This window comes from Mangifera indica, chromosome 4 (assembly GCF_011075055.1).
Source record: "Mangifera indica cultivar Alphonso chromosome 4, CATAS_Mindica_2.1, whole genome shotgun sequence".
Lineage (NCBI taxonomy): Eukaryota > Viridiplantae > Streptophyta > Magnoliopsida > Sapindales > Anacardiaceae > Mangifera > Mangifera indica.
This window is the reverse complement of record NC_058140.1, coordinates 18929661-18953956: the sequence shown is the minus strand read 5'-3', so window position 1 is coordinate 18953956 and position 24296 is coordinate 18929661. Positions and strand designations below refer to the sequence as shown.

General features: G+C 32.2%; 2 protein-coding genes and 1 non-coding gene across 3 annotated transcripts; all 3 read right to left on the bottom strand.

Annotated features, from left to right (window-relative positions):
* Window positions 1-1829: 1829 nt before the first annotated feature.
* LOC123214161 (squamosa promoter-binding-like protein 6) lies at window positions 1830-7808 on the bottom strand. The gene is given in 6 exon segments (XM_044633910.1): window positions 1830-2184; window positions 2538-3307; window positions 5126-5262; window positions 6437-7020; window positions 7022-7228; window positions 7690-7808. Coding segments are annotated over 4 exon segments (1578 nt in total). The 5' UTR covers window positions 7121-7228; window positions 7690-7808; the 3' UTR covers window positions 1830-2184; window positions 2538-2549.
* Window positions 7809-15953: 8145 nt separating this feature from the next.
* LOC123214160 (protein BIG GRAIN 1-like E) lies at window positions 15954-17489 on the bottom strand. The gene has a single exon (XM_044633908.1). The coding sequence runs from the start codon at window positions 17281-17283 to the stop codon at window positions 16297-16299; it is 987 nt and encodes a 328-aa protein (XP_044489843.1). The 5' UTR covers window positions 17284-17489; the 3' UTR covers window positions 15954-16296.
* Window positions 17490-20630: 3141 nt separating this feature from the next.
* On the bottom strand, window positions 20631-20704 carry TRNAI-AAU. Its single transcript has one exon. It is a non-coding gene; the product is annotated as a tRNA-Ile (tRNA).
* Between the last annotated feature and the right edge of the window lie 3592 nt (window positions 20705-24296).

The window sequence follows — 24296 nt, the reverse complement described above, 5'->3', positions numbered from 1 at the left end:
TAAATTGGCTTCTCAGCTAGCTAGATTTGATTGATCAGATGCCTACGCCTTAATTCTTGCTCCTTGGATGTCTAATTGAAACACTATGCATGTTTAGAAAATCTAAAGGGCCAACTCTAAATACCTTCCTGATCCAAAAAAATCTGAATAGATATATATGTATTTAAGCCTACTTAATTAAGGTTAATTAAGAATTTAAGTAGAATTAACTTATTGTGTTGAAGAGACTATACATGATATATTAAAAAACTGATGGGAGTGACAGTGGTGGGAGTATGAATCATCTATGCATATGGATCTATGGATCTTGCTTTCCAATTATTAAGCTGATTTCCAACTTATAAGAGTAATGATAGACAATTAAAATTAGCTTATTTTTTTTGGTCTTAGTTATATTAAATTGCTATATTGGAGCGTAAAGAATCTCACATCAAATAAAATTAATATAAGTAAATGGTATATAAGTATGATAGATTGAACTTTCATATCAGTTAATAGATTTTGTGTAATATAGATTTTGATCTTCACACTTACAGGTTCAATATATAGTCAAATAATTTATAGTAATTACATTTGAGAGAGAGTATTAAAGAATAACGAGTCTCACATCAAATAAAAATAATATAAGTGAGTGATATATTAGTGTGGTAGATTGAAACTTAACACAAATTAATTGGATTTATGTAATATGGTTTTGATTTCCACAATTATAAACTCAATATATTTCTACAAGTTACAATTAGCAAATGTTAGCATTTCTAAAAGTTAGAACAGTCACTACGGCATGTGCAAGAGAGTATGTAATTGAATGATTTTGAATTAAAAATAAAATAACATATAATCACGTAATGACACACATAATATATACCTATTTGTATATGTATACATATTTGTATATTCAAAGTAAGTATGCATAATATTACTTTTGTCATAATATACTATTACGATTCCACATGAGTTGATAACTAAATTAACAGTCTTTCAATTGTAAAACTGCAGTATCCCATAATCGTGCATTTGCTACCCACTAGCTACAGGAATTGTACATGATTGTACAATTCCTCCTGCTTGATTCTGTTATGAATGATCCTATGATACCCTTACAGTATGGCATCTAATTATTATATTAATTGAGTTATTTATGTTTGCAAATAGTCATTAAGTGGCATTAACATGCATCATCAGTGACGTCTATTGGTTTAAAATATTGGAAGCATGCACACACACACACATATATATATATATATATATATATACACATATGGTGGATCTGAGGATTTGGCAGCTCATAATCAAGTTGATACTCTCAGGAATAATAAAAGTGCCACTCCCATTGTGATTGATGGCCTCATTCTTGAGACCTTTGAGATTTAGCCTTTCACAACTCACTACCACATTCAATTTACAAACAGGCGTGACTGAGCACCCCACTTTTGGCTCTCGATGCAATGCAATAACAATGTGGAAACTTGACTCCTCAAAACTCCAAGAATTTTGGATAGTATAAATAAAGCTGGTGGTTTTTTATAAGAGCTTGTTCATCTAGTTGCTCAAGCATGTATAACCTTTTTATGATAAATAATATAAAAAAACTAAGTAGAATCTGATATCAAAGTCTTTTCTACTAAAAAAATATGCGTCAATGGCTCAGGATTCCTTTATCAAGCCTTCTAAGTTGTATATTCATCCTAACTTTTAGCTTGTCCCTTCACTCCAACCAAAGTTATGTACTTTGGGGAATGGGAGATGAGTAAAACTCTTCAGTTTAGCTACTAGTAGCATAAGTGGTAACTCGATTTTTAAAACCAGCATAATCCTTCTCTTGTTAGAAGTAAAATTGTTTAGAAAAAGACCAAGCTCATACTCATATGCCTTTTCAATCATAAACCAAAAACAGCCGAAAGTTTTCAACAGGCTCAACTGATACAGTAGTTGCATAGTCTGATATTGAATCCTTCATTGAAACGATAACTGCATGTAGACTAAAAGGGCAAAGGAGTTAACTGATGCGAAAAAGGACTTCACAATAAGAAAACCTAGATAGTTTTTCCTGTTATATACTTAATAGAAAAAGGAGCGCACTATCAATATATTGCATCTGAAGTGTCTAACAGCATTTTAACATTGCGCAAGCATGTGCGGCTATAACTCTTTTTGCTAAGTATCTCAATAGGCTCCAATAACCTGCACAAAAACAATCAATATCATTCACTCGTTGAGGCGAATAAGATAAATCAGTAAAAACACGTCTAGGCTCACAGTTTGTTTAAGTGTCCTGTGACATTTTTCTTTAGATATTCTTCATAGAAATTCAGTATTGCAGATGTAATTCAAAATGCTTTAAGTTTTCAGACAACTTTTTAAACAAGAAATTTAAATTATATTATAATTTTATTTCTTATCTACAATTTTAACTTAAAATTTCAGTCCAACAGATCATTTATTCATATGAAATGCATTCATGGGCAATGTTCTACTCCCTAAGCATGTTGAAATCTAATTATCTAACAAGTATTCACATGCTAATGCATATGTACCTCATTTACAGCTTAAGAGGCTGAGAAACAGCACAAATCATCATTTTGCTGCTTGTATTGCATGCAATTCCTCTGTTGCTCCACTCTTTTTAGATGTGATGAAAGTTGTATCAAATCAACAGTGGACCCATCTTCAGGAGGGAGAAAGTACTTGGCCTTTATAGGATCAGACTCTTGAAAAACTCCGCCTGCTTCGACTTCCAATTCAACAGCATGCCCAGCATCAGGAACCATGATGGAGCTTGTCTGAGCACCATCCACAGAGTTCATTCCTGATGAATACAAGCCATCTGTTGCATATCTTTCCAAAGACATTAAATCCACAGCTTTGTTGAAATTTAGGTCCAGATTATGTTGGACATGGCTGGTTTGATTGATCAAAGGCCTAGGGATTTGATTTCCTGATGAATGGCTTGAAAAGTTGTGTGAATGAGCTGACAGAAGAGAGAGAGCACAACTGGAGTGTGAAATCTCAGGTGATTCTTGAACAGTCGATGACATATTATAAACATTATAGCTTTCAGTTGCCCATGGGTGTTGTTTCTCATTGCCTTGTAGATAGATGATAGATTTTGTTAGTAGTTGCCCATTCGAGATCGGTGTTGCAAATTGAGGACACGAGAATGGTTCCTCTTCAAACTTGAGATGCTGAAATAGATTGGCTTGCTCATTGCTTTCAGGGAAAAGAATGCCCTCTGGAAATGATTCTGGGAAAACAAAGGATGCTCCTTTTGGTAATGAAGTCCCCAGAAATTTGGTGCCTGCTGAACCTATATATTTTAAACAGTAATAAAAAAATAAATTTCTGTTTACAAATGGAAAATGTGAAGTTTTGAAACAAGTATCAGCAGTTGATTATCTAAGGTTACTTGGTGATCTTCTAAAGGTTTCAGAGTGTGTAAGATTAAATTGAGAGTACTCTAGTCTATGAGAATTTTAAGCTTAATTTACTTCACAAACAATGAGTAATTAATTATTGGTCACTTGATGAGCCTTAGAACTAGTCTGCAACATGTAAAGCTCTCATGACTTTAAGATAACTATTAATATTGCTTATATACAGTGCTTTACTACAGCATTATCATATCATGATTCATAATTCAACTGCATTCATACTACCTTGAAGTAGCTCCCAATAAATTCCATGTCATTGACTGCAGAAGCTAATGTTCATTAGAGATCCTCTTAAATTAGAGTTAAACAATAATGAAGCCCTTCAATTACATGCTAAAATCAATTAACAGACTTATCATATGGATGCTATCATATAAACGTACACATTCATGCAAACACAGGCCCCACCAACTCTATGTGCTAGTTTAGTTAATTGAAGACAAACACTTTCAGGACTCAAAATTTTAGGAATTAATTGGTTATGTTAATTGAAGAGGTTAAGATATTATGTTGAAAAACCATTAATTCCAATAGTTCTAGTTATTATTCCTTATTTGAGCATGTTATTCTGGGGCAAAATGAATTCATTCTTCTTTACAAAAAAGTAGTTTTGTTTTTATCTATATGCTTCAAGCTTTTTCAATTATCTTATACAAGGCTCCCATTTATACATAACAACAATAAAGGACAAAGAGACGTAACTGATGTGTAACCACAACATAACAGTGTTGCTGTCAAGACTTTTATGATAACATTTCTTTGTACCCCATTACTAGTTAATGCCAGCCAGATTAGTAATAAATGGATTTTAGTGGGCATTATTGGCTTCTTTTACTGATTCTAAATTATATATACTCATGATCACTGCATAAAGTGAAGTAAGAGAAACCACAATGGTTGATGACTTGGCCATTTCTAAATTTGGAATAAGGACTCTCCAAAGATGGAAGTTTTTTTATAGCCGCAAACCTTGACCTGCTCAAAAGGCTTAAGGCAATGGGATATGTTATATCTATAGAGTGGTATTAAGGACCAATAGACATCGTCTAATGACAAAGTACTTAAAGCATGATCTTAAGACAACAAATCTTAGCAAGGATGGGTTTGTCTTTTTTATATCAGTTATAAGATACAACATGTCTCTGATGCATCCACTAGACTGAAAAGAAAAAACTTATCGTACAGAATTTTGTCAATGTGCATCAATGTCAGGTTCAGTTAATTTAACAAGTCTAAAAGCAAAATGGGTAAAATCAGAACAGAACATTTATTTACAGGGCATATGCATAAAAACCATAAAAACTATTGGACAAAAAGGAAGCAAAAAAAAAAAAAAAACACTGAACCATATATTAACAGAATGAAACAAGGTGTATTCAATGCACTGAAAACATTTTTCCTGTAAGAGTTGATGCCAGATAGAAAAAAATATAAGTACAAGTAAAAGGACTTGCATCAAATATAAAATTGATTATTATCCATAAACCCATGCAAAACAAGTTAGTAATGTTGCAGATGATGCAGATCACAGCAGAGGCAGAATCTACATAAAAACATTTACACAAATTTAAAATATGTGGATATAAATGTAACCTCCTTAGATCTTTGAGGGAGGAGGAGCTTATACATCTTCAATTATACACAAATGTAACTCATATTTTCTTAGTTGATATTATAGCACTTATTCTTCATACCTTGATATGATTGCAGCAACTTATGCGATTTACCAGAGAGGATATTGAATTGAGGCTTTCTCCTACGCTCATTGTGGCCTGCCAGGCGTTTACGACAACTGCGTTTACTATCATCAAATTCAGCCAGCAAATGAAACCTGTTTAACCAAAAACCTTGATCATCAATACGTAGTGAATCAACCAGAATAAATTGTAATGTACAAAGCAAAGCAGACTAATAATAGATTCTTCATTCATATAATTAAGGATAGATAATGTAAAAGATGTAATATTACCATAAATTTTGAGGCACAATTGTCATAGCAAAGTAACCCACATACCAAAGTGAATGCAGCACTAAAGACCTTAATACTTGCAAAGGACTCTAAAGATGTAATCTTGATTTCTCACTGTTTGATCATCTCATTCAAAGTGATTTAAGTTCTGACTAAGCAGAGGGATTATTCCAACAGTCAAATTACCTTTTATTTTTTCTCCATGAACCCTTTGCCACAATTAATAAAGCTCAAACTTCCTTTGACAAGGATACTATAATGGTCTATGACTCCAAGATACCAAATGTACATGCTTTAAGGAATATAGCCCAGATGGTTTAGCTACGTCTTGCAATTGGTAAGCACTGAAGGAAATTCCATTAATATCACCTAAGTGCAAATTCTGATTGAAAACAAAACCAAGCAAAAGATTCCTCAGCACGCCAAACTGTCAACTGTCTTCTGGTTTCACTTATTACTTACGAAATGTGACATTTGCTTTTCACTCTCTTTGTGTTCTGTATTTTTTGAGCTAGACTTGGTGTTTCAAGGTGCGGTTCACAAAACTAAAAGAAGTTTCCTTGTGAATACAAATAGTACTAAAGGCTCATCTGTTTGAAGGAAAAGTTTTCATACACTTGGAAGGAGAAGACGAAGTGAGAATTTTTCTGGGTATATATATTCTGTGTAGAAGGAGAGACAGTCAAGAAGTTGCTATCTCGTGGATTTCTTATAGGCAGAGTAACATTTTTAGCTTGTTTCATTGCCTCCCTTTTCGCTTTGGGTACATCCTGTTTTCATAGGCAAATGAATTTTTATCTGTTTCTAATTAATACTCCCTGCTTAACACATTATAATTTTTCCCAAATGAATTGCAAGTTCTGAGTTATTCATGCAGAATATACAAAATGAGGTTGGACCATAGCTATGAGCCAATTTAAGTGCAATATGGGAATAATAATGCAAGCTCAAAATAGTAGCCGCTTCAGTATCAATCAGAACTTAAATATAATAAAAGAAGAGTAAAGGCTAGAAAGAGAGAAAAAGAAAAACCAACCTGCTACACTGCTGGCAAAACCTTTGCTCATAGCCATTAACTATTACTTTGGGAGTCTTCGTGTGAACCTCACAAACTTTATGCCTTTTGTGGTAATCCTTTGAGGAGCTAAGATCTCTATTACAGCCATAAACTTGGCAGAGGGGAGTTTGAGAGCATGAACTCATTGAACGAGCTTTCTTTGCAGTCAAAGATGGAGGCACAATAGATACAACCGACTTCTCTTTCCGAAATTCACCATTCTGCGTATCTACACAATCAACCAAATTCCCTAGCTTTAAATCAATAAATGATGAATTCTGACTATTGGATTCCATACAAGAACTTGAAATTTTTGATCCAGATTCCTCTTCCCCAAAAAATGAACTTGAAGTGACCAGACAAGAAGGACTAGTCACTCTTTTTCTAGAATCACAACTAACTTCACCCTTCATTGGACCTCCGCTTGTGCTACTAATGAAAGATTTTCTAGTCACATCAGTCAAACCAAGGTCCATAAATTCCATATCCTTTACAGTATCACTATCTGAAATAAGCTTGTTAATATCAAAAGTATAAGAGGGTTTACTTTCCCATTCTATGAAATGTTTTTCTACTTCTAGAAAAAGAGTCAACTGGTAAGTCTACTTCATCAGAAAACAAAAGGCCTTTCCCTTCGGAAGAATAGCTCCAAGATTCCACCATAGAACAGTTTACCAAAGCTGCACAAACTATTTAATAGTTCCAACTTCTAATCACAATTCAAGAAACGAGACTAATCACTCCAAAAGCCAAGCAACTGATACACAAGAACTGCAAAAAAAACAAGAAACAAACTCGTTCAACCTCAGTATAAATCAAATACTCTATAACAAATACAGCATAGAAGCAATTGTGCTAAAAATTTTTTTAAAAAAATTGAGAAAAATCAACTTTAAACTTGTATTCGATTCATTTCTTCAAAATTTTCAGCAACCAAGCATGAACTGATTAAAAAAACTCGAAATGCAAAACCCAGCAATGTTTTAGAATCAGAAATATCAACCACTTTTCACTCTCAAAATCCCAAGAAGCAGAGTAAAAAGCTTAATAACTGAGAACTCTCCTATAGAAGATAAAAGCATTAAAATATCATTAAAAAAATATAAGAGAGTAAGTAAGTGTACTTGCAATTTCTTACAGTGTAAGAGTAACCAAACAACAGATCCTCGACATACAGTAAGAAATAGCAAGAAGAAAGAAACCAAAAACAAAAAAAAAGAGAGGGATGTTACCAGAAAAGCAAAAACAGTGAGTGGGTTTAAATTGGGATGGTGGAAGGAAGGGGATACATACATATACATAAGCAATTACATAAAGAGTGTGTGAGCCCAATATGATTTCCACTATAAGTAGCAGCTGCTCAGGGTCTCAAGAGCATGACCATTCTGTCCAAGTCTTTTGTAGCTTTTTGAATTTCCAATTTTGTACACGAATGTTATGTCGGGGTTGGGGTTGTTTTTGTAAACCTAATTGGGCAATTTTATTTATTTAGGTAAATTAAATTTCATTTGATTAGAAATTTAGAATGTTTGTCTATCTCCTGCCACGTGTCCTGAATGGCAGGGATCCCTGATAGAGTAATGCACATAATCACGATCAAGTACCGTCCATTTAAAATAAGGCCGAGTAATTGTTTCCTATCCAAACTTCGCCGGGGCAATATTTATTTTCCACCTGTCTGAATAAAATCTATTAATTTTTTTATATAAATTAGTAGAAACACAAAAATATCATTTATTTTTACGAAAATTAAATAACAATATCAGTAGACCCCCATAATTTTATAACATTTTCCAACCTTAGTTAATAAATTTTATCCATCCTAAAAATGGTCCAACCTGTTCCGTTGGTGGTCATTAATTAATTATACAAGGGGTATATATGGTGAATTAAATGATAGAAGGTTACACTGACGAAAAATACAACAATTTGTGTGTTAACATTACCTGAAAAACCGTTTAAGTTATTGAAATAAATGAGCAATGACCAAAAAGCAAAAAAGAAAAAGAAAATGAGAAGAACAAATTAAAGGCCAAAAGATTTGTTCCCACTAAAGGTTTGATGTAATCCTAAAATCTCACTTGTTAATTTTTAAAAATTCAAATATATATATTTATGAGTCAATTTTGATTAAAAATTTCAGTTAAGATTAGGAATAAAATCATTATTTAATAAAAAAATTTTAAAAACTAAAGTTTTGTCATATTTTTTCTTTATAAATTAAAAAATCATCATTTCCCCCCACCTAAGGTTTGAAAAATAAACATTTCCCAACTAGAATTTGTAGTTTTCCTTTATTGCTACTCCTTGATGACTAGTGTTGACCAACTTCTATATCAGCGCTCACCCTTCTATCAGATGATGAAGAATCGACAACTAATTGGAGGTGGCCAAACGATTCATTAGAGCGAAGACGAAGTAGATCTGTGTGTCGCATAAATTTGTTTATTTTGATCGATACACAAATTAGTTGAAATAAATATATTTATGCGACGCACGAATCTACTTCGTCTTCACACCAACGAATCATCAACCCACCTCCAATTGGCTAACGATTCGTCATCGTCTAGAAGGAAAAAGAGCACCAATATGGAGGTAGCTAGTTCTGGTCACCGAAGGAGTAGCAATAAGGGGAAAACTACAAAACTTAGGGAGATGTTGGGGGGGAGGGGAATAGTAGATTTTTGAATCTAAAGAAAAAATATAATAAAACTTTAGTTTTTAATTTTTTTATTAAATAATAATTTTATTCTTACTCTAACTGAGATTTTTAAACAAAAATTGACCTATAAATAAGTATTTGAGCTTTTTTAAAGTTGACCTGGGGTGGGCATAAGTTTTTTGACTTATATTAAAAAAAAAAAAAAAAAATTTGTATGGCCATAGTGTCTAGTCAATAGTTTCCGCCATGTAATCATCATCTTCCTCCACTTTGGTGTCTCAATTTTTTTCATCTCTCACTCCATTGATATCATGGCTTATCTAGAAAAATAAAATTTACAATCTTTTATGGATCACAATGAAATGAGTTAGTTGAAGGGTTATCAAAGGCCAGTCTCAATAATTATCAGATACCACTAACGGCTTGCCATTGTAAGTCCTAAAAGAGAAATGAATTGAACACTTTTGGTCAAGAAATGAACCAATAACTTGACTATATTATGCTCCATTCGGATTAACCCAAGTTCGAATTTGCTTGTTCAAGATTTTTTGTTTCTATAACAAATTATGATGGATATGCCATGATATCGAAGATTATTTTCAAATCGTATTTAAATTTATCATTAAAAATTTTTGATAATATGATAGTCCGTTGTATTGAGTTGAAACTTGAGGATTCAATAAGATTTTGAATTGGGAGATATTAAACATTAAAAGTGGTATCATTACACTTGGAAAACATATTTTCATGGGAATGAACAATGGTAGTGGCCTCATTTTCATAGGTAGTGCTTGTCACCATCACCAACCATCCAACTAGCAACTCACAACTCCTCCAATTGGCTCTCATCTGTGTTTTCTGCAATCAAAAGTAGAAAAAAGAAAAAAGGAAAAAAAAAGAAAAATATAAATATATTATAGTAAAATATAATTTATTTGAACTATAAAATATGTAAATAATATTAATATTATATTATATTGTACCAAATAAAAAAATTATACAAATATAATATGCAAAATATTACATATATATAATTAAATAATTAAATAATTAAATAATAATATAATAATATATTATTTTTCTTTATTTTAAAATTATTTGTTACAATAAATTAAATTAAATCTGGGCGGCCTTGTGCAACAAGGTGAGCTATACCTTTCAAACACGCACACACAGACTTTTTAATTGCTTGAATGCCACCAACTAAAGGCCAGCAAGCCCAGCTTGCCCCGCCCCCACCCTGTTCTGCCCAGTCTGCTATCTGCCACCTGCCACTCCATCTGTTAAAAGTTGTCAATAATGCAACTGCCCCTCTTAGAAACCCAAAGATGTTACCGACACAACCATCCAAGCCTTTGCACGTGTCCAATTAATGTGGGTAGAAGAGATCATAGCCTACCAAAATGTACCACTCAAATGCGGGGAAGTTGAGTCCAAAATACAACATTAAGGCCAGGGGCAAGGGACTGGGTACCCTGCCTGTGCGTGCCTGACATTATCTCAATGTGTTGCTTTTACTTGTTTTACGTGTACAAGGCCAAACTCTATCACATCACGAGAGTGCAAGTATCCTAATCAACCACTCGAAGTCCCATCTTCTTCTTCTTCTTTTTTTTTTTTTTTGCTAAAGGAATATTTCTCAGATAAAGCATATTATTTTTTTAACTTTTTTCTCGTTAATTTTTTTTATTTTAAAAGTTAATATTTTTTTTTCAATGCAAACTTTCAAAAACAACATTTTTTCTTCTAAGATTTTAATTTTCAGATTCAATTTTTTGACAACGTTTCTTCCTCTTCAATGATCTCTAGACAATATCTCTTTCTCTCTTATACAGTCTCCTTTTGACGATTCTCCTGATATCGTTTCGACGAAGACGAGTCATTAGACACTGATATATAAGAAAATAGTCAGAAGAAGATTGTATTAAAGAGAAAGAGACGTCACCTAGAGGTTATAAAAAAAAAAAGATGTCACCTGGAGGTCATCGGAGAAGAAGAAATATTATTGAAAAATTAAATCTAAAAAATTAACAACCCTAAGGGAAAAAATGTTGTTTTTGAAAACTTAGGTTAGAGAAAATTATTAGTTTTTAAAGTTTAGGGGAAAAATAAAATAAAATTTAAATTTACTTTTAATAATACAGACAAAATAATGATTTTACATTTGAAATAGTTAATTTTAACCGTTCACATATAGGTAAATAAGATTTTTAAAATTAACGAAAGAAAACTTGTAAAAATAACATACTTTGGATGAGAAGTTGTCCTCTGGCTTTTTTTTCCTTTTATAATATCAAATAAATAAAAAATTTAAGAGCAATACTATGTATACCCATTTTTGATACACAATTCATATACACAGTGATGTATCATCATATAATTAGATGATTTTAAAACATGTGTCATCATATGATAAAGAAACAGTCAATCATATGATAACACTTTATCTGTGTACATAAATTGTGTACCAAAATAGGTACACATAATTTTATTGAAAATTTAATTTTAATATCTTTATTTGAGTTTCAAATTCATATTTTTTTATTTGAGTATCTTAACTTCTCTAAGAAATAGAGAAGTAACACAACAATTAAAAATATTATTTGATCACTACAAGGTTAGTTAGTTCGACAACAAACAAAAAAATGGAAAGAACAAATTTTGGTCATACAGAACCTTAAGCCACCAATTTGTGAACAAAATGGTAGTCAATGAAAATATATTTCGATTGTTGCTTTGTGTGTGGATTCGAGGCAGTGATAATGGTTGACTTATGTTACAAAAAAACTTCAAAGGCTTTGTATACCAAATGACTAAGAAAAAAAAACAATTCAACAACCAGTAATTGATCAACAAGTGTCCAAACAACTAGCCCAATCTCCATCCCATTAGGCACATATTTGCATAGAAATTGTACTCAGCATTTGAAAGCACAATAATGTTCAACTGTCGGTCGGTGTATGCGTAAATTGACATATGGACTTCACAATACGAGACAAATCAGGTAACTAAGGATGAAATGAGGAACTATTTGAGAAATTGGTAAGCAAAATCTATAACAACAAAATAGGGAGCTAATTTCAGGACAACAGATGTAGGCCTTGAATGACACAGATGTAGGCCTGTCCTTGATTAAAGATTGGGCTAGTGTGTTGGGTATCTTCGACCCAATATATGAACGACCTCAAATTGTAAACTATGATGAGATTTTTTCGAGTTCAACCAATAATGAAGATCACCCATACTGATAATGTTAACTAAGTGAAGCCCTAGTTTCTGTTGGTTATTCCAGTTTCATCCAACGGAAGAGCAGGAATTTACTGTAAGTACGAATACTAAATTTTCGAATTTTAAGCTGGCTTCTTCTTCTTCTTCGTCTTCTTCAGGAATGGGTTCTTTTGGGTGGTTGTCATTGGTTGGTCATTGGGTGTTCGTAATTCTAGCCCCTATTTTCTTCTTCTTAATGGTCGGATTAATTTTAAAACATTAATAACAATGGTCCATCCATTAATTGAAATAAATATATGGGGGAATATGATGTAAATAATCCCATATATATTAGAATAATTTACAGGTTATAAAAGCAGAAATTTATTTACGTCACAAACCATCTTGCAGGGGAGGTCACCGTATTTTGTTATTTCGTTAAGGCCAAAAGACTTTCTCCAACCCAAGGTTTTATGTATTCTGAAACTTCTATATATAAAATTTCAAAAATTTAAATATTTATTATTATATTAAATATTTTTTATTATGATTAAGAATAAAATAATTATTTAATACAAATTTTAAAAAATTAAATTTTGTTCTCATTTCTCCCCTTTAATTTTAAAAAATAACAATTTCTTTTCATTCAAAAGTTTGAAAATTCAAAAATTTCACTTAGGGGTTTTTTCTTCTTTCTTTGACAACTAGAGTCTAGCTGACTAACTTCATCTTCCCACCCATGAGTTCATCGGCTCTCTCTCTCTCAGTCTTCAGTTTTATTCGGTTGAAACCAGCCAAACCAAATAGCATTTGGTTGCTTTTCCCCTAAATATAGATAAACAATGCTTTTCATCCGTCAGTGTCAAACAACCAAAGATGGCGTTAAACAACCAAATATCAACCGTCTTTGTGATCGGATAAAGACGAATCATCTTTGTCTGTCTTAAAGAGACGAAGACGACGAATCATCTTTATCTCTTCATCCGATAAAAATGGTCATTGGGCATGGACATCTAATGGGAGAAGAAGCCGGTGAATATCATTTGTACTTTTAACTCTAACAAAATATAGAGTATTTAATTTTTAAAATTTTGCATGTGAAAATTTGGACATACACACGATGGGTGAGAATAAGTCATTTGGCCTTTCATTAATCTCGTTGATCGTATCCCATGCAGTGCTTACTTTAATTGTTAATGTTTCGCTAATTGAAGATTTTGGAAAATAGTTTGGTAATGGATTTAGTTGAGTTTTTTATGTAAAAACTGATGAGGCTGCATTTAACCCTAAATTGACACTCATCTTTTACCAACTTCCATTAATTCAGAATCTCATCCTTATTATTACTACTGGAGTATCGTCATCTGAGCAAATACTTTCAACAAATTAACAAGGAGGCTTCGTTTCATTATATATAATTAATCATCCTGTTGTTACCCACAAATTAATTTCCATCCCATGTAGAATGGAGCATTTCCATGAAAGTCTTTAATAAAAGAAAAAGAAAGTAAGAGGTTCATCTATCTAGATAAGTGATTGGGTCCTCCCCTCCATTACAAGAAAGATGTTGCGTCTGTCATGCCGTCTTCATGGGTTTCTTTTTCCTTTCTTCTTCATCATTCATTCGTTCTTTCTTTCTAAGGCCTATTAATTCTTAGATTCAATCATCCCATCCAACTTTCCACCTTTATACGCGTGTTTTAGCATTATACAAACACAGCACCAACCAAATTTCGTCATCTATCTATTTTTTTCATATTCAATTCAATGTGATTATGTTTGTTCTTGACATTAGGTAAATTCTGAATGATTATGTACCAAGAAAAATTAAAGGTGATGATCAAAAGGTGTATTTATGTACATATTGACACAATCCCACGTGCTACATGTCAATTTAAAAGCAAAAATGACGATGTCCAACTCTTAGGCAGGCTGATCGAGCCATGTTAATGGAAAATTAGGAAGAAAGATTCATGGCTATGCCAGTGTTTGTTACTTAAGCTATATTATTATTCCACCCACGATACCATCAGCTTCAAAAGCTGGGCCATAATTTATTCCAAATTAATCTTTAATTATTTAGGTTGCTAGTATTAGATTTTGTCCCTAATGCTGAGAAAACAGGAGCATTACAGACAAATCCACTCAAAAGTCGGGCATTATTTTTTTCCTAAGGACCATGTGTTTTAGCTTTTTTTTTTTTTTGTCCCTAGGATACAGAGAAAATGGACAAATCCCACGTTTCCATGTTGTTATTTGGAGATTACATGTACGTATTACGTTATAGGTGATAAATTAAGGGAACAGGGGAACTTTTCACTCAAATTTTAATCGAAATTTAAAATCATATTCAAGATAGATGAAAAATTCAAATATCCACTTATGAGTTAACTGTCGTCTAAATTTTCATTTAGAAACAGAGATAAAATCGTTATTTTATATATAAACCCTAAAACCTAAAAAATTCATATAATTTTCTCTCTTAATTTAAAAAACTCACATTTATCCTTATGATTAAACTTTAAAAAAATTATTTTTTCACTTTTTTGGGTTTCATCTCTGGTAGCTTAAGGAATCGATCGATGATTGAGAAGAAGGGTCTCGTCTGGATGATGTGATGAAGGACGACAAAGAGTCATCTTTCATTGCATTTTCTAGACAACGAAGGACAACTCTTTGTTGTCATCGTCCTTCGTCGTTGCGTATGAACAGTTGTCTTCATTTTTCCTTGTCATTAGATCTGGGAGATAGGTAAAAAGTACCGATCATCGGTTGAAATGATAGTTGTTGGAAAAGGAAACAAACCCTAGAGATGAAATTTAAACTTTTCAAACTTTGAAAATGAATTAAAGTGTTAGTTTAAAAAATATAAAAGGAAATAATATAAATTTTAAAATTTTATTGTTTATGAGTAAAATAATGATTTTATTTTTATTTTTAAATAAAAATTTAGATAATAACTAGATCATAAATAAATAAGTGTTTAAATTTTTTATTTATTATAAATATAATTTTGAAATTAAACTAAAATTTACGTGAACAATAATTCTTTTCCCACAAATTAACAAGCGTTTGCTCTTGAGATGATGTCCGTACACAAGTGCTTTAATTAAGTACATTTCTTTTACTTTTATTTATTTTAATTTCTTTTTTCTTTTTGGCAGGTCCCCCAGTGCCTTGTTTGTTAATTTGAAATTACCGTCAACCACACAATTATTATTGTTTGTAATTAAGAGAGATTGTGAGAGTATTAAACCTTAATTAAGGTCCCCTATGAATTAAGAACTACAATTATATATTCATCACATGAATGCAAGATGTACATGTATTCAAGGGTAGGGTGTGTAATTTTCAATATTTTCTCATGAAGAAACAAAATCAGAGAGAAATATGTACAGATTGTCTCTATTAGCATATAGTAAATCATTTAAATGATAAAGTATTATCATTTTTCTTTTAAAAGATATATAATAAGAGAGAAAAGAAGACAATAAATTTATATTAATTCAAAATCTCGTGTCGGTCGTGAGATGTTTGCCATTAAAGCTTAGGATCATCGCATGTGCAGGCAATGTATATATTGCATTTGATGGGACGAAAAATATAGAAAGATTATCAGTGATCCAGTGAAGGTGTGAATGCGATAATGCATTTTCTCTTTATTGCTTTAGTGGGGAATTACTGTTTTTGGCACAATCGAATAAGTTACTCCAATGGTGGACTTTTAGTGCTCTTTGCACTCTATTTACAAAACATCACCAAATGAAAAGGCGAAGACAAACAAACATTCCAAACTGTACATACTGAGAAAAACAGAAAGGAAAAAAAGCAATATTGAAAGAACTTCCAAGGAAACTAGTAGTAGGGCAAAGAAGCAAAATCTAGGACATTAACTTGTTCTCACAACTTCTAATAGTAACAATAAGAACAAGGAAGCCATCAACAATGGTAAAAAATTAATGTACACAGTTCATAGAGCTGCATTGGAAATTGGTGCTCCTCTTCTGATGCTATCCATATGCGTAGTTTCATACACAGGCAGACCATTTGAGTATATACCCAAGTCGTAATTTTGCAACTCAAAGAGATCCGAACTTGAATCACTATCTGCACCATCATCAATCTCATTAAACTTTTTAAATTCTTTTTCTTCAACCCAAATCCTATCTTTTTCTGTATGGTTACCAGAATTCTTGTACTTGTCCGAGCATGCATTATTATTGAATTTTAATTTCTCATCCAGCCAAGGTAAATCCGTATTAATTTTTTTGTCTTCCAATACCTCATTTTGAAAAGCTGTAGATTTTAGTGCTTGAGCTTGTCCATTATGCTTTGTTGACAAAGATACAACGTGCTTGTGATCTGAGTAGCTTCTTAAATCCTTGTAGCTCTTCGTGGGTGTGTGTGCATATGGAGGAGGTGTTCTAAAACCTGAATTTGAAGAAGAATACAACGACTTTGAATCTGTGGTACTCGAGCTTCGGAAATGGCTAATGCTAATCCTCCTTTTTCTTCTTCCACCAGGGCTCTCCTCATCGTCTTTCATGGACGGTGTAGAGGATTTTGATTTCTTTTTCTTGGAACTTGATTGACTGAAGAGCGAGTTCAAGAAACTAGCAAGTCTACCTCCTGGAGAGCTGGGTTGCTTGTATTTCTTCTCTTTAATTGGCTTTTCAATACCATGATGATGAGACTGTTTCTGATAACAAGCAGGATTAGCATGTTGAGGAAGCGATTCTCTCATCATCGGCACGTCCAAGCTGATTCTCCCTCCTCTCCATGCCTGTCTCTCTTCTTTCAAGATTTTCTGAGAAAAAGTTGCATAGGGATAACCAGAACCTTCATTGTAGCCAGAGAAATAGCGGGCAGCCTCAAAAACGTCAAGTTCACCAGAATCATTTCTGTGATGGAATGATTTCTTGTAAATCTTGTCTGTTTCTGAAAGCGTGATGGACATTGTTGAAACTTCTATTAGGGGTTTGAAAATTGAGTTTGGAAGTTAAGTGACAGGGTGAAGAAGGTATAAATGGGAAAACTAAGAAGCTTATAGTAAGAGAGAGGGGAAGAAAAATAAAAGGAGAATTTCGTGAGAGATTGTAGAGGGAATGAGATTAGACTTTGAAATGATTGAGAGTAGTGGGAGAGGATAGCTTTATAATAATCAAGTGCACAGTCAATAATAATTTTATATGATGAAGAATGTTTTTGGAGGTTTTTGGAGAGGTCCCATGCTGATAGTGAAAATTGTGCTTTAGTTATACAAATGAAGTGGGGTACAAGAGGATTAAGCTGTTATCCTTCTCATACCAGAGGTTATGGTGGGCATGGTGGGGGGCAAAGATCTGTGTTTCCTTGGATTCTAGGGTTCAAGTTTTCTTTTAGTGGGATTTCTTTTCAAGTGGGTGTTGGCAATGGCTATGTGAAAGAATTATGAAACATGAATGTCATCATGTACTATACATATACACTACTATAAGTTTACGTTCATGTATATCATAATAGAGATATATATACATATATACATACACACACACACACACACACACACACACACACACACATACACCGTCTCTCTCTCACCCTTCTTTTAAGGCTTAGAACTCACTCTTTAATAAAATGGAACCTTTAATGACATCAAATTAAAGGAAAGACAATTTGTTTGCTAAGATATATCTTTTGACTGTCATAAATCTTATATGCATGGCCCAGAAAAATCTGAAATGCTTCCTCTTTGGGAGAGTTATGGGGTTGAGTTTAATTTTTTGATGGAGATAGCAAATATTAATGGTCAGCCTGAGTGGGGAAAAGATAAATATAATATTCCTTTGCTCCATTTTCTTCTGAGTTATTTTGGAGAACCTCCTCATCAATACACTACTCCAATGGTGTGAATTAGTTGTTTTACATGAAAAGAGAAATGTGAAATATGACATACAACCCAATAACCCATTTCCAACTTGACTCTAAATATACTTCAATCCTGCAAATTTCATTATCACTAATTGTCCTTGCCCAGTATAAAGTAATTAAGTTCAATTTAGCCAGTTTAGATCTAATTAATCTTAACTTGATGCCCAATATAAAGTAATTAATCGTATATGCTTCTCTTTGTTTGTCAGTGCTCTTTGAACAAAGCAAAAGATTATTGTTGGATTGGAGGGACAAGGTAGCCCTACCTCTATGTTTATTCCTTTTGGAATTTTCATGTGCAAGTGCAATGAAGCTAACGAACAGGAAAATAATCCACTACAAACATTCATTCATTGAAGACATGTTGTAAATATATGCAAGATTGTGCAATTTTCTTTTCTTGATCTCTCCGTCTATATCATAGGATATCAAGATATAGAAGAATACATACATACATACATATATATGTGCACACACTTAATAAATATGTGTGTGTGATGATAATTTACAATTTGTGCAGTCCCACCAAAGGGAAGAAAAAAGGGAAAATATTAGTGCATTTTTTTAAGTGTAAAGAAGAGGAAGGAGAGGTGTAAACATCTTTCTTTCTTTTGAGAAATTGGGTCGTTAGTCTTTGGCACATTAAAACACAAATTCCCATCCCCTGATGCTGTCATGTAGGGAACAATGGTGTCAACCCGGCGTGCGTGTGGGCACGAGCACACGTGCATGGATGACGAATCAGGGGAGCACACGTGGCAAGTATGACGTCATGATTTGTGGTGGAGTTTCAGCATTTGGTGTACATCAAACAGCCTTAGTAGTAAATATAAAGTCAAGTCAATTTTGAAGCAATATTAACAAATTCAGTTCACCAATGGTCTTAAGATTCTTGGCTGTCATCTTTCTCAACAAAGATATGCTGTACTTGTTATAATTGAACACCATTTTGATAAGAACACACATTGTTTCATATTACCGACAGTGTCCGTGAACAGTCACCTCAGCAGCATAAAAAATCTCACATGGATCATAAAAATGGTGATATCAGGTGTTCATATATGTACTGGAAGTGTGGCCAAACTGATTGCGAACCGCAAGTTGGATATGTAGAAAGAAGAAAGGTGGCAAAGATATTAAAACAAGCGTATGTGTATATATATAAATAGATATATTATGTGCCTGAAATCAGAGGTCCATGGAGGACCTACAAGAGGAAATCGATAGCAGGATGGCCACAAGAATGAGGCCCGTTAGGCGGCTGGTGAAGATCAGAATGAGCGTCGTGACTTGACAAAATAAAGCTGATGTCTTCGTCCCCTCTAGCCATTTTCTATTTGATATTGGATTGATATATACATGTCCCATGTTTTGTTCTTTTCTTTAGTTGTACACCATGCATTTTTAAAGCAACCTTACATGGTGGTCCTCCTTTCGTCAGTCCCATCTCTCCCTTCTTGCCTACCCTTTCTTCTAAGATTTATTATGTGACTTGCTATTTGCCTAACATTTGTGTGTAAAAATTGGGACATGACTCTAGATTGGCCTCCCTCTCACGCAAATGTGAATGGCTTAGTCTTATACGGCTGGCACGTCTAATCAGATGCCAACAACTTTGGTTAGCAAGTTTCGTTGAGATAAGAATAAGAGAGTTTTGGATATGTGGGTACATTGGGAGATGAGCTATCTTGCTAATACCACAAACAATCGATTATCATCAAACGTTTACCTTTCTATTAAACCAATGAATCAAATCTTCAGCTCAACGTGGCCTTACAAGCTGCACATATAAGTGAATCTGTGTCTTCTTTCAAAGTCTTGGGAAAAAAAAATGGAACCCTAAGTGGATTTTGTTTTAGGACCTTCAAGTCTCAAAGATCTATGTTATCATCTATTATTATAAATATGGATCACGTGGTGACCACATATACTCTCACTGATCTCTTGGGTTTATATAAATGGATGTTGCTTTGACTTATGACAATTTCTTAGATTAAAAGATTTATAAGAGTAAGTCTTTAACTTGGGATTATCATAACTTATGGCTTAATCATTTTTAAGTCAATTTTAAATGTAATTAATTTTAAAATTTTTGATTAACTTTTAAACTAGATTGTGACATAAGTGATTAAGATGCAAAAATAAATATAAGAGATTGATTACAGTCAGTACAAGCAACCTTTTTATGCTTTATTGATATTCAGTTCTAAAAGTTTTACAAGAGATGGCTATGGAAATGAAATGACTTTATTATGAATCACTAGTAATGAGTTCATTTTGTGTTTTCATAAAATTTCAATTTACTTCACGTGGGCCCAATCCGCTATAAGCTTCTCAGAAAAAGGGCCTAAGCTCATCCACAGGCCCAAATCCCCAAACGCATTAACAGAAAAATGGCCCATGCAGGTCTCGAACCTGCGACCTTCGCGTTATTAGCACGACGCTCTAACCAACTGAGCTAATAGGCCGTATGATCTAATGGTTCTTTCTGATAAATTTATTGTAAGCAGACTCAGCTTAGCTACAAGGTAATTTTATATTTGTTTTACTACTTTTACTCTAAGCTACAAACTAATTTTTTTTCTTCTAAAATTGTTTGTGTCATGATTAAACATTTATGGGAAAAATTCAATTTTACTTAATTTTCATTAAAAAAAATTCAATCACAAATTAAAGAAAACTAAACAAAACCTCTAACTATGTTTTATGTAAAAAAAAATTGGAAATTTTTAGTTGATTAGATATGTTACACCGTTTGTATATAGGTAGACATACTAAGTTTATAGTAGATTACAAAACCGCCTAACGATTACTTTTTTATTTTTACCATCTATTTCACAATTTCACTTTCTCTTGACGTAAAATGTTAACAGTTACCCCTTAACATGTCAAATCAACCCTAAACTTATGATTTCATGTGATTAGTATATTAACATGCCTAATAGCCATCACATTTGTAAAATTCTAATTACCTCCATTGTTAGAAATCATTACAATTTACCCTTATTTCATCTCTCTTGGTGTAAAATGTTTACAATTATCATCAATATGCAAAATCAATTCTAAACCCGAAATTTCACATGATCGGTGTATTTGTGCACTAAAAGAAAGATCTTACTTTACTTCTAAAATTGAAAATTCTTGCACTTACACCCCAAAATAAGCAAAATCAATTAAAACAAATTATATATCAACTTGGCACAGAACTACACCAAATAGGTAATCATGTCAAATTATGAAATGCACACGTAATTTGACTTTTTCCAAAAGTAAGTTCCAATTGAAACCACAATCACAATATAGTCATCAAAACAACTATGATATTCAAACCAAAAGAGAAACGATCGAGACGAAGAGATTTCTAGGTTTTTGGCTCCATCGCACGACATCGACTCAGTCATCGGAGAGTAGCTCAAGCGTCAAAGAGAAGCAAAAGTTGACAAAGGAAGAGGTTGTCGGAGTTTTGAATAATTTGAAGTTAAAGAGGGGGTTAAACTAAAGTTTTCAAAAGTTTAGGGGACGACTAAAATGGGAAAAAGATGGAAACTCTAAGTTTAGAGGGAAAATGTGACTTTTCAAAGTTAAAAAACTTTAGACAGAGGTGAAGTTGTCAGTTTTTAAAACATAAAAAAAAATTAATGAATTATATCTTTTTTAATATTTTATTAAAATAACAATTTTACCTTTCATCTTAACTGAAAATTTTAATAAAAATTGACTAATAATGAGTATTTGGGTTTTTCAAATCTCATAGGTTTATATTTGTTTTTACATTAAAACTTCGGTAGAAAATAATCCTTTGAGCTATTAGTATTATTCTATTACATGTCTAATTTATTGTTCTTGTTAAACTGTTTATATGTGACATATAATAATTAATTTAAGTTCAAATAATAATGTCTTTATAGTGGTTAGACAGAGTATTTAGACCATGATATTGCAAATGATATTAGAGTTACTTTGTATGTCCTTTTAAGCGATAGTAAGATAAAATTCAATGAGAGTATAATATCTCAGATCGCTTAAGGATGTTCAGACAAGATTCTTAGAGTTGTTTAAACAAGATCCTTAAGTCTCGTAATGAGTGTGATTATAACACTCTTAGACAAATCTTATATCAATAAAAATATGTTTTAACTTGTAAAATTTAAAAGCAAAATCATAATATATTGTATATCTAAAATAAATAATATGTTAATAATTGGTCAAAATAAATAACTCTATTTGAAAGACAACCTATCATAATTAAAGATTTTTTTGGTGACGAAAAACCCCATCTAAATCGGGTTATTTTTTGGGGTCAAGCTAACCATATTGAACAAGATAAATATCGAGTATAGTAATTGACCTTTTAACTATTAAAATAAATAAGTCTATATTTTGATTTTGATATATTATTATAAAAGATTTAAACTCATATTTTTTAATATATGAAAATTCTTTATTGATTATTCAAACTACGGAATGACATTAAAGATTTAAAGTTATTATTTGTATATGGCAGAGTTACACTAAAAGGAGAATCTCATGAAAACGTTGTGGGCTTGAGTTTGAAAGTAGCAAACATGTGCATGAGAAGGCTTAGACTAAAGGTGTTAATTAAGCTGGGGCCGACGGTTCAATCCGAAAGGGTCTGATACTGTTTATACAATATTAAAATTAATAATTATAATATTAAAAATTATTTTTTTATTAAAATTAATGAGCCGACCCACCCATTTATTTGGGTTGATCCATAAGCTTTATGCATACTATAAGTCGGCCTGATCCAAAGGTCTACTATTAAAGTGAGTTTTAGGCTCGGTCTGATTTGACCCGACCTACGGACACATCTGTGACCAAAACGAAAGTGACAGTGGATGGATGGGATTGGACGAGTGGTGAAGATAAGTTTCTTAATTGGTCAACCACTTTGATGGGACCAGTGACAGCAGAGCGCAACACCCTTTCCTCCGTTTCCAAATGAATCACAAATTTTGGCCCCCGGCCCCCTGCTAACGTTATTCACATGCATCTAAATATATATATATATATATATATATATATATATATATATATATATATATATTATTATTACCAGACAAAGGCTCAGCCACGCCCACGCCTCATAAAATAATTTATAAGTTTTGGAAACATCAAATATTTGTAGAGAAGAAATACATAATATTTTCATAAGGAAATGAAAGAGAAAAAAACATTCTAAAAATATATTCTGATGGTGAGATATTTTGTGATCAGTTATTTAGAGTTTTACATAAAATCAACTATAATAATGACACTAAAAATCTATTAATGAATGTTGATATCTATTATAATATTATAATAATTTTTTCGAGAAATTACTCTCATAAATAATAACTATTTTTGTCTGTTTGTATCGAAAATGTTATACCTGCTCACTCCATTATTTTGTATTGGTCATCTATATTTATAGAATATATTGTAGAAGTTACCGTATAATTAAAAATAAATATTTTTAATTCAAATATAATTTTCAATATCTATTTTTATTCTAATTGAACTAAAACAAAACACTCACATTAACAGTATAATCCCAATTTGATAGGTAGAATACTATCTCCAAGTAAGAGACTTATCCATGATTCATCGTCAATTGATGAATAAAAGATGTATTATTCGTTGCTGCTACAACGAGTCGGTGAAAATAATTTACTAAAAGTTATGCATGCCAATTCAAATAAGGATGAAACTTATGAGAAATATGTTATGCAGAGACGTATATATTGTATAACGAGTAATATTATATATATAAATAATAACATATCATCATGCGATTAAGGATATTCGTATATTTAATTTAAAACTATTCAATTATATAATGATATATTATAATTTATACACATAATTTTATTGATTACATATTATATTAAAAAATGAAAGTAGATATAAATAGGGTAGTTAGTTTTTTAAATCACGAGGTAAATATATCCTTTTGAAATTATGAAAATGCCCTAAATTATCAGAATTTGGTTTAATTCTATAAATATTTTCAAAAAATAACAAAAACAGCCCTCTCAGCCAGTTTTTGATGATTTATTT